The sequence below is a fragment of the Monopterus albus genome, unplaced genomic scaffold (genome assembly GCF_001952655.1).
Source record: "Monopterus albus unplaced genomic scaffold, M_albus_1.0 scaffold134.1, whole genome shotgun sequence".
Lineage (NCBI taxonomy): Eukaryota > Metazoa > Chordata > Actinopteri > Synbranchiformes > Synbranchidae > Monopterus > Monopterus albus.
This window is the reverse complement of record NW_018128014.1, coordinates 594,097-606,201: the sequence shown is the minus strand read 5'-3', so window position 1 is coordinate 606,201 and position 12,105 is coordinate 594,097. Positions and strand designations below refer to the sequence as shown.

The window sequence follows — 12,105 nt, the reverse complement described above, 5'->3', positions numbered from 1 at the left end:
TATATACACAGTATACTGCCATCACTACAATATACATGTTTTGCATACTTCTTTATTTGGCATACAGTTTTATTCACAGGCTTTCTGCAACATGCCACACACTTCAAATTCATGCCAACTGATATTGTTGCATCCAGTAGATGTCCTACTAGAGCAAATGAAGCTTCAAGAAGCTTTGCGCTGGAGTGAACCAATTGGATGAAAGGCTTCAATGCTTCATGAAGCTTCATCTGCCCATCACTATTAATAACCACTAGTCAAGTACTGGATATAACCATATCATTATACTGTAGGTCAAGCTATGTTTTGCTTAAGTGTTTTGTCTTCATGCAGTTCCTCTAAATCCAGGGCATGAGGACGTTTCTGTGTTAGCTAATGATATCAAAAACATTAGTTCTCACCTCTCAGCAAGTAACTAAGTATGCTTACTCAAGTACAGTACTGTACTCGAGTGGAAATTTGATGTATTTGTACTTTACTTCAGTATTTCCATTTTCTGCTGCTTCAGTGCTTGGACTTCATTATTTATTGCATTACATGGATTTGATAACTTTATTTCATATTCAGAATCAGATGAATAAAACAAAATGCCTTATAATAATAAGACTATTCCTGGAGGGAAATCCACAGGCTATCCAGCAGTATGTAAAGTATTTCTGATTCTAAGTCTCTAAGGTAGTTTACGTTAGCTCCACCTTTACCAGCTGCAACATTAAAATGATGAACACTAATGCATCAGGAATTATAATACATTGATATAAATTTCCTGTAGGAGTGAGTGTGTGTGTGGTTGTTTATCTACATGTCAGCCCTGTGACAGACTGTTGACCTGTCCAGGGTGGGCCCCACCTCTCGCCCAGTGTCAGCTGGGACTGGCTCCAGCACCCCCCATGACTCCCTTCAGGGCAAGTGGTATAGATGATGGATGGATGATACTGTATCATATACACTAATGTGAAATGTGCCATAATGAGTATTTTTACTTTGGTCTTTAAGTGTATTATGATGCTAGCACTGTAGTAATTTTACTTAAGTAACATATATAATGCAGGGCTACAACTTGTAACAGAGTATTTCTACACTTTGGCATTGCTACATTTACTTAAATAAACAATCTGAGTACTTCCATCACTGCCTCTCAGCCACTGCAGTTTATTGATAATCAGCAGAAAAAGTGAAAAACAAAGTAGGCTTCACATTTATTGAAGCAAAAAGCTGTTTGTCCTTGATAATGTAGCAGAGGTATTACTCCAACTGGGATTTGAACACGGGTCCAGACAACACTCAACTGAAGAATTGGCTGGGTCAGCGTGAGGTTCAGCAACTTCAAAGTGCTGCAACTTCATTAGTTGTCGCTGTTTCCCCTATCGGCTACTTAACCCCATCCTATCAATAGAACTTTCTGGAAATGAATTTCTAATGCAAAGGCAGAGTACAAAAAATGGGATGCTCACCTCTCCTTCACAGCAAACAGTAAAACATGGGATTGTCTTACTGTGACTTCACTGTGATGATCTGCAGATACATGTGCAGCATTTGACACTAAAATGCTATTTTCACATGTATCTGCTGAATATGAGGTTTCTTTGTGTTCACCAACTTAGTATGGAGGTGTATCTGCAGGATGTAGGGACGCCACACATAGTTTGGAGCGAAATGTGGTTCAATACACATGTACAGTATCTTCTAAAAGCAGGATTTGGACACTTGAAGCCTTCAGGTCAGGAACACTAGTAATGGACTTTACAGTGAAGTAGGAAGCATTTTGTGTACAGGTGTTTGAAACCAGTTGTATTTGCACATTCATAGGTTTTAGTTTTAGGTTTTATGTGGCAAAAACATATCAGACACAACTAAATATTTCTATATGTCTTGCAGTCATAGCACCTCACTACTCATTGATGCACACTCAAAGTGCTTTGCACTATTTCCCATTCACACACTGGTAATATCACAGGCAGCAATGTGAGCTTCAGTGTCAACAAGAACACGTGAAGTGGAGAAGCCAGGAACTGAACTGCCAACCCTCTGGTTAGAAGACAGTGCCCTCTACTTCCCTTCTAAACCACGCCACCTCGTATGTCATAACACACATCTGAGGAGATTTTTCAAATATTTGGGAAAAAAACACTAAACTATTACAAAAGTCAGATTTCTCTTGTTTTTTTATACCCATATAGTACATTGTCAGCCTGAGGCAATAAAAATCTTGTGGGTTCAATCCATTTTTTTTACTGATACATCATCACAAGACCTAAATATTCCAAAGAATAGAGTGAAATACATTTTACATAATTCCTATACTAATCAGCAGTGATCATTTTATCTGCTCAACCTTAGAGGTAATGGCAGAAAGAAGCACATGCACACACATGAAGCACATGAATGTTTATTAGAATTTGCAATTAGTGATGTAACATTCACCTACATGGTGCGAAGGAAGTCATAAATATGCTAATATGCAAATATGCACACCTTTACTGAAATGAGCTCATCTCATCAGGGGATGACATACGTATCCAACTAAAACTCAGTGATACACCTCCATGTGACTGAACGGGGTGGACTGCACATGAGCCTGTTGCTCTGATGGCAGTAAATAACAGAAAATCAGCAACAGAGTTTCTATCAAATATTTTGTTCAAAATGAAAAGAAATGACAAAAGGTCAGAAGAGCACTGGATTTTAAAATAGTGAAATGAAAAGTAAAAGAAAGAGAAAAAATGCACTGCACCTGAAATAGTCATGTTTCTTTTCATTAATGTGGAGCTACAGTACTAAGTCAGCAGAAAAATGTGCATGGCTTTTGTATTCAAATAAATCAGTTATTTAATTTGAAACAGTAGGGGTATGATCACTTTTGGATGCAGTATGGCATTTCATTTATCTTACACTGTAGTTAGTCCTTATGAATCAATGAATAAAACAACAGTTAACAGGTCAGTTTATGATTAAGAGTCAAAATTTGCCAAGACAAACTTCTGTTAAACACAAAAAAAGTAACAAAATTTAAGAAAAGAAAGCAGTGATAACATAGTATCCGAGTACCAAAGTGGTGGTGTGATTAGTAACAGTATGTGAAATCCTTTGAAATGGGATTAGTTATCCGACTTCAGATAGCGGCCATTTTGGGGTCTGGCTTGAGCTTAATGTGCAGAAAGAGAGAAGGTGAGCTCAGCAAAAGGCAGTAGTCATAGTCGAGGTGAATACAATAATAGTGATGGTGCCATGGCTGATAATGGTAAAAGAGGAGAGGTCATGCAGCTTGGGCCAGAGGTGAGGAGGGCAGGGAGGGCCCTCAGGGGAAGAATTTGCCATCAGATGGTGGTCCCTGGTCTACCGGTGCTTTAGGTAGGACACAGCACTAGAAAGATGGAATGGTGGAGAATAATGTTACGTCTCTATGTGATAAGACAATACAAAGTTACATTAATAGTGTGCAATGATTTTTGTAGCCAAATGAGTTCATTTTTGCAATTACTGATTTTAAAAGACAGTATTCCAATTTGAGTTGTTTAATTGCCATCTCCCCCGTGTTGTGTAGTAAGCTAGACAAGTTAACACAGGACTGGCACTGTGTTCAGTTAACAAAAACAACTTCAACTGATTTGTTTGTTGAACCAGTGACTTTTTCATCATCAGAGACTTTGTAAAAATCTTGTGATTACCTTTCAATATGTAGTCTGTTAGCAGTGTAGGCACCTTCTCACTGTCTTCCTTCATGGCATAAAGAACTAGGTGGAAGAAACACCAAATGTGTCTGGCTACTTTTTCTTTTAGTCAGCAGTAATTATATGATAAAAATCTTCTGGACTAGACTCTTACTTTTTGTGAACAGCTGCAGGTCATCAACAGATGGAGGAGTGCCTTTCTGCTCATATGGAATAACCGTGTTGAGATGCTGAAAGCAGAGTCAAAGTTCCAAATCTTTAAAAACATGGATATTTAGCAGCCTAGTTAACATGTAATGATCTGGTGTTTTTATATGGTGATTAATGATTCAAAAGCAGGTTACCATTGGTGTAGACAGCCCTGAACTGAAAGACTTAGAGCAAACATTTGGCATTCTGGGAAGTGCACTTAATTGCTTTTCTTCAAAAATGATTCATGACTGATAACACCCTCCTGTCTGTCCTTTAAATATGCATGCAGGAGACAGCAGTCAAGGAATCACAAATTCCAGTAGGGATTAAACAAACAAGACGTAACATCAATAATTACTCTTAAGCTGAGCTGTAACATCATAAGTAGTGTACACTCATACTGATATTCTCAGCTAACTTCACTGGAATGCCTGTATATTGCAAACCATTTTCCTTATCGTTGAGTAAGAACACTCTATGACCAAATGTAAATACAAGGGTACATTCAAAAACACAGTATTAGAACTTGCTCTCACTCCAAAACTTCCACCCATCCATTATCTACACCCCTTCTTCCTGAATAGGGTCACGGGGGGCTGGAGCCAACCCCAGAGGCGGGGTCCACCACATGGTTAGTTTAGGGTTTTCTCTATAAATAGTGATTAGTGTAAACACCATATTAATTAATTCTCTTTTCAGAAAAGTAGTATTTAAATAAATATAAAATTAATATTGTAAAATAAATAATTATTTTAAACTTAGCAAACACGTTAATTACTCTCATTCTGGGTTACTCTGCCTGTGCGTTAGCTCATAGTATGATACGACTTTACATCCATGGTAGATCTATGAATAATATGCTGTATATTGCATCAGATACAGTGGTTCTGATTTGTTACTACACACACATGTAGCGATCTAATGTTAATGTTTACACCCCTCTATTGCTACTTCCTAAAGCCTTAGATGCTCCGTGCCTGTCCTGAAGACTCATTTCTGCAAAACAGTGAAACAGTTCCATGATACACCTGGAGGGTAAAAAAGTGACACAGAATGTAGTTTATAAAACTCTAAAAACAGATGCATGCACTTGCATGGTGACACAGAATGGATGAGAACAACTGCAGAGCTATTGGTTTCAGGAAGGATATATTGGATTGTGTTACCTTGACACAAAATGGCTGATAGAGTATAGAATGGCAGCAGGGCAAACTGACTACAAATCCCATGTTGCCCTGCTCTTAGAGATGACATATTAGCACCCTTTGTGGTTACTTGGTGAATAACATGCTGCATAGGCTGTCAAACCAACCACCCTGGCACATTATCAACATTATCCAATTAAACAGACATTTTATTACTGTTAAAACATGAAATAAAAATAAATTCATAAACAAATAGTTTTAGGACATATACCATAAAAAATGTGAATATACAGTCAATGTAATGTACAGAGAACATAAGCTTTAAATATGGGTTCACCTTGCCCCGTTAACAAATAACGCTGCCAGCTAAAAATCATTCAACACACTCAGTGCTAGAAGGAAATACCGGCACAGTTAGACGAATACTATCCCCTGCATTGATCTAAACCTAATGAATAAACTATTTCCTTTAATGGGTGGAGACAGGGATGAACACAGCACAGCTGCTGCAGGCCCCTTCTCATGCCAATAAGTTGTGCCACGGCTCTAACGCACTGTGGCTAATAATCTCACTATAATTATCACTGAATTAGGCATTTATTTACCTCGAGTAACTCATAACTGTCATAGTTGTTAATACATCTTTAAGCACATGTAACTACACTGTACCTCTGCAACACTATTTTTGATGTCTATATCTTATTGTAGCTCTGTACAGTATTATTAACTGTGTAAGTCTGAATAATTTGTGCACATGTAGTGAGAATACATTTGCCAAGCTATGCATCTTGCTGTGAATACAGCGTATGAAAACATTCTTCATTACTAGCTGATATCAATAGGTTAAAAGTTCACTTAACAATGCAGACTGCTTCTTCAAATGTGTCAAAATTAAATCAAATTCATTTTGTCAGTGCACTATTTTGACCTTACCTGTTTGTCATTCCCTGTACTTCCAAATGTCTGTCTGATGCTTGTCTGCAGGATGTTGGACAGTCCCTCCATACTGAAACGCTGCAGGTCACCACATACACACACACACACACACACATTATTATAGCGTACAGATCATAAATTAGTTCCTTAATCAAACTGATAGACTGTCTGAAATCTGGTCAAGTACAATACAGACCTACCAGCACCTCACACAAACCATGTTGTTGATTCAGTCATTGTGGAGTATTTATTTTTATTGTTTATATTGCATCTGCATCATTAAGCTATTTGCAGATTGATATTATAACAGTAATGCATCCTCAGGTACATAGGGGTCACCAGATAATTTACATGGAGAGAAAATCCATTAGGTCATTTTCTGTTACTGGACAGGAGTAGACTGGACTGGGCTGTTACTGTCTGAAGACAACGGGCCAGCTCCACTTCAGGAGCTTTCCTGGAAGATACTTTTGTGGCTAATGGACCTGAGATCCATTAAGCTAACAGTCAGAGGGAGAGCAGAGGGAGCTGTAGAGCACTGTGGTTTCACTTTTCTCTAATTTACAGTAGAAGGATTAAGACACAGAAGCTGCATCATGAGCAAACCTAATGGAAGTGAAAACATATACATTATGACATAACTGATGCAGTGACAGTGGTAAGAAGAAGTTTGTGAAACCCCTGTGTGACAGGGCCAAAGGTGTGGCACATGCACACATACATACACACCTGATATAAGTTAGTAAAAGGTGTATAAGTATTCAAAGCCCCTACTGGCTCTCACCTTGATAGGCATGCCCCCTGTCTTCTCCATGCGTCCCGTGGAGCCTGTATTCCCTCCATTCACAGAAGGCATCCCTCCCCCCTGCAGGCTCAGGGCCTTGTCCCGGCGCCGGCGTTTGCTGCTGTCTCGTTGCTCCTTCTGCCTGTTCTGCACCTCCATCAGGGCAGTGATGAATGTGTTCTTCACCTCTTTCTCAAACTTCAGCTCATCACGCCGAGCCAGCTGGCTGACCAGCTCCTCTGAGTACTCACGGATGGCAGCCTCCACTCGCTCCAGCAGGTTGACCAATGCTGAGCTGTGCATCAGGCTGAGGCCTGCACAACAAATAAAGGGGGTTGGGTGTTGTTTTGTGCACATATTTTCCTTACCCACAGGGTCAAAATGCTAAAAACATATACAAACTCTGTGAATATGAACACATTTGGTAGAGCTTACATTTACAGTACCGTAGTTTAGCATGAACATAACAACACACATGAGAATCAGTCAGACTTAAGTGTTACTTTATTGCAACAATATTTTGAATATGGGACACTATGGCAATATCACTAATTTACAAGAAAAATAAGTTTAAAAAAGATGTTATCCAAAACAGCTGGCCTCTTTGTTGTTTGTGACCCCTTATTTTAAAAAGAGTCATTTTTTCTTGAGAACCACTGAAGATGATCATATAATGTTGAGAACTTTGGCTGCATGCTCATGCCAGTTGTGTTCTTACTGAACAAACCTTGAGTGAATCCCTGAGTGAAAATTTTAGCCCTCTTCTTTTTGTTCTTCTTATTTTTATTATAATTTTAAAAATGCCTTTTTGGATTGAGTCAGTTCTTCATGCTGCCTTCTCCAACGTCTCACCATCCATTGATGCCAAGCTTACATGCAACAGCTCTATTTCCTTCTTCAACAGCCAGATCGATCACCTTTAACTTGAAAGCTGCATCATATGCATTTCTTCGTGCGTTTTCCATGATGAGCGTGTGTGCATGAAGAGCAAAATGACTGATCTGATTAATTTAGTGTGAGTGCATTTGATTTAATTCAAACAATTTCATTGGTCCACTGTGAACTGTTTGAAACAACAAAGATTCATGAATACATCAGGAAGATGGCCCCGATGACATGCTTAGTGAACACCTCAGGCAGCAGAAACCAGAGGAACAAGGGAAGGAAGAGCAGGAACCCTCATGGAAGGACAAACCCTTGCACAGTATGTACCACTCCATCAGATAGTGGCTGGACAAAGCTGGACTGAAAGACAGCACAGAGGCACTAATCCTGGCAGCACAAGAACAAGCTCTAAGTACAAGATCAATAGAGGTCAGGGGTCTACCATACCAGACAGTCCCAAAGTCAAAATGGGATACACCTCCAAAGGTGGTTGAGAATGACCAAGCTAAGATCCTGTGGGACTTCAAGATACAAACTGACAAACTGGTAATGGCCAACCAACTGGACATAGTAGTGGTGGACAAACAGAGGAAGAAGGCCGTAGTGATAGATGTAGCAATCCCAAGCGATAGCAACATCAGGAAGAAGGAACATGAGAAGCTTGAGAAATACCAAGGGCTGAAAGAAGAGCTAGAAAAGATGTGGAAGGTGAAGACACAAGTGGTCTCCATGGTAATAGGAACATTGGGGGCTGTGACCCCCAAACTGGGAGAGTGGCTCCAACAGATCTCTGTCCAGAAGAGTGCAGTCCTAGGAACAGCCAAGATACTGCACAGGACCCTCATGCTCCCAGGCCTCTGGTAGAGGACCTAAGTTTGAAGGAAGGAATAAGACTGCTCCAAAGTGGGGGGGCGAGTGGGGAATTTTTTAAAATATATATAGATAGATAGATAGAATGCCTAGATGGAGGAACCACATGAATCTCCAGTGTCTTCACCAATGGGGCACCTATTGACAGAGAACACTGTATCACTGTGTCCTTTTCAACTGTGACCTATGGACATGCTGGAAAGAGATGATTAATCCTTCTGTGTGGAAATGAAGTGTGGAGGGCGTCCTGGTGACATGTGGCCGGCCAAACACGACTGACAAATAACTCTCCACAAAAATAAAATACTACAGAATGAATGTGAAAGTAAGCAACTTTTAGCATAAGATGGCTATTGCAGTTTATTGCACTTGTCATAACTGGCTTTCATGTTAATAAGGATGTTAAGCTTGATTTAAAGGTCTCATTTGTGGAGGGTTTCACTGATGTTTAGTACTCCATTGGCTGATCATCCTGACAAACTGAATTGTTTCTTTGGCCAGGAAAGATTCACTTTTACATAATCAAGTATACAAGTAACACTGTTTTAAAAGAATGTTGCTTGTTTAGATCCCAGACCAGTTGAGAAAATCCAAAGGAGTGAAAAAAAATTTCTTAACAGTTCTAGCCCAACTACCAGTGGGAAAGTTGCATTAATAAAGAAACAGTAACAGTGATTATTTCCTGTTTCACCTTCATAAGAGCAGTTGTTGTTAGAAGCCTGTAACAGCTGCCTGATCTCCTCCAGAAGGGAGGGACTGGTCTGGGAGCAGTGGCTGCTCTCCTCTTCATCCTCCTCCTCAGTTTCACCTGGATCAGGGGAGTTCTCCATCATCTCAACTATCTCCTCAATGACCTTGGAGAGAAAGAGACAGTGCAGGAAGGATAAAGGGAGATGGGTGGGTGAACAGGAAAAAGAGCAGGAGATGGGGTAAGTACTGTACACACACATCCTCAATCTTCCATTTGTTAATAGAGTGTGGCCACTAAAATGCCAAAAGCCTCTTCAATAATCATTGCATGTATCATCATATATACAGTATCTATATGCGCATCATTCATTAAATCCATTATAGATGTCCACCAAGGCTGCAGCAATGCAGGCCAGCTTGAATTGGATTTTGGAAGCCATCTGTCTAAACTCCTATTCCAGCACTATCTGTGTAACACCCAATGCTCCACACTGCCATACATGACATCACTAGTCTTACTGGACATGATAAAGGCATTCAAACTAAGCAACAAAATACATTAGTGGTCCACATCCTCTAGAATAACACATACAGTAACAGTGGTCTCTGATGCCCTATCAGCAGGACAGCATCAGTTGATGGTGCCTTCCAAAACTGTTACAAATCACAGCTGGAAAAATAAATCTACTTTATAATGCTATGGTTATGGTATATTTAATTTTAGGCACATTGTTTATAGTTAAATAAATACTAATGTTATGAAAATGTGGTATGGGCTTCAATTTATAGGACTAATTCATTAAGGTCAGGGGACCTTTGTTTTCATGGTTAATATAGTCAGTATTTGATTAAACATTTCATGCTGTTATTCTTCTTGGAAGGACACAAGAAATCCAACTTTTATGCAACAAATAATGTAAAAATACAGTGTCGTCAGTAGACTGGAACTTGTGATAGAAACACACATGAATCCACACTGTTAATCCACTGAAAGATTACCTGGACAGAAAATGATAAACTATCAAAGTGGGATGGCTGCATCTAACAATGCAAAGATTAACTGAGGGATTACTCATGGTACTATTCCTGGTTCCTTATTGTTTTTAATCTACTGTACATGCTATCTAACCAATATTTGTTTTCACTATTAAGATTAAAATTTATGCTCACAACCTACAGTATCTTGCATACATCAGATCTTGGACATCTTGTAACTTCTCAATGTTAAATGCTGATTAAACAAAAGTAATGGTGTTTGGTCCTAAGGCACACAGGTACAGCATCAGGCAGGCTCTGTAGCCTGCTTGGTTTGCACTGTGCTCAGAAGACTATAAATCTAGATGTGGTTTCTGATCTTGACTTGCATTTGAAACATTGCAGTGGTATTACAAAGTCAGCTATGGTATCTGTCAAATCAAGAGCATTTCAAAAATTAGATCTTTTTTCATTCTGTGATTTAGAATTGCTTAATCATCCTTTGTCTCATTATTACCAGAACTCCTAATTTGCCCAAAGTTGCTCTAGAAATCCAGCTTTTACAAAGTACAGTGCCTCTTAACAAGATCTAGACAATGTGAGCACAGTGTGGGGAAAACTACACTGGTTACCTGTGACCCTTCCTACTGTAGATTATTGACATTTACTCTTTACACCCCATTGCTGACTAACTAAACTGAACAAATCTGAATGAAAAAAAGCTAACTACATTAAAAAAAAACCTAAAATAGCAAACGAAATTATTGTAAACAAAAATGTATTATATGTGACAAGTGGCAGGTAGAAGATGTAAAGGACTATAACATCATTCCGAGACAAGTCTCATGTTATCCAGGATGCAGGGTCACAGTCTTACACGCCTCTCTGCTGTCTCTTTGCAGCTGCTACCCACCCAACGCTCCCAGTACCCCATAGAGACTGTGTCTGCCCCCCGCCCACCTAAATTATATAAATCAAGAATCAACTCCAGAAGAGTTATTCATAAGAACCTAATTAAAATTAAGATGACTCCTCTTATAGTAGAAAGTAATAAGACAATCAAATGTGGACTATTAAATATCAGATCTCTCTCATCTAAATCTCTGTTAGTGAATGATTTGATAAGTGAACATCACATTGACTTATTGTGTCTTACTGAAACATGGTTACAGCAGGAAGAATATGTCAGCCTAAATGAATCCACTCCACCTAGTCACAGTAACTGTCACATCCCTCAAAACACAGGCCGAGATGGTGGTGTGGCAGCAATCTTTGACTCAAGCCTATTAACCAACCCTAGACCTAAACATAGTTATAACTCATTTGAAAATCTCACCCTGAGTCTCTCACACCCAAACTGGAAAACTCAAAAGCCTGTTCTGTTTGTTATTGTATACCGTCCACCTGCTACTTATTCAGAGTTTTTAAGTGAATTCTCAGACTTTCTGTCTGATTTAGTGCTTAGTACAGATAAAATAATCATAGTAGGCGACTTTAATATTCATGTAGATGCCGACAATGACAGCCTCAACAATGCATTCTGTTCATTATTAGACTCAGTTGGCTTCTCTCAAACTAAATAAACCCACTCACTGTTTTAATCACACTCTTGATCTTGTTCTGACATATGGCATCGAAACTGAACACTTAATAGTTTTTCCCCATAACCCTCTTCTGTCTGACCATTTTCTAATAACTTTTGAATTTCCATTAATGGATTATACTCTATGTGGGAAACAATTCCACTACAGCAGATGTCTATCTGGCAATGCTGTTACCAAGTTTAAGGAAATAATTCCATCTTTATCTACTTCAGTGCCGTTTGCCAACACAGTGGAAGGAGGCCACCTTAACTTTACTCCAACACAAATCGATAATCTTGTTGATAGTACTGCAGCCTTCCTGCGTAATACACTTATACCATTGCCCCTCTGAAAAGGAAGGCAGTGAAACAGAG

The 12,105-nt window shown here is 39.2% G+C and overlaps 1 protein-coding gene across 2 annotated transcripts in view; it reads right to left on the bottom strand.

Annotated features, from left to right (window-relative positions):
* Nucleotides 1–2,373: 2,373 nt before the first annotated feature.
* fez1 (fasciculation and elongation protein zeta 1 (zygin I)) overlaps nucleotides 2,374–12,105 on the bottom strand; it is a 25,028-nt gene continuing 15,296 nt past the window's right edge. For both annotated transcript variants that reach the window (XM_020613451.1, XM_020613452.1), the window contains 6 exons: nucleotides 9,175–9,337; nucleotides 6,729–7,042; nucleotides 5,942–6,022; nucleotides 3,826–3,901; nucleotides 3,669–3,734; nucleotides 2,374–3,364 (listed from right to left, as the gene is read on the bottom strand). In XM_020613451.1, coding sequence (XP_020469107.1) covers nucleotides 3,348–3,364; nucleotides 3,669–3,734; nucleotides 3,826–3,901; nucleotides 5,942–6,022; nucleotides 6,729–7,042; nucleotides 9,175–9,337 — 717 coding nt within the window. In that variant the 3' untranslated portion in view covers nucleotides 2,374–3,347. The remainder of the gene's footprint in view (nucleotides 3,365–3,668; nucleotides 3,735–3,825; nucleotides 3,902–5,941; nucleotides 6,023–6,728; nucleotides 7,043–9,174; nucleotides 9,338–12,105) is intronic.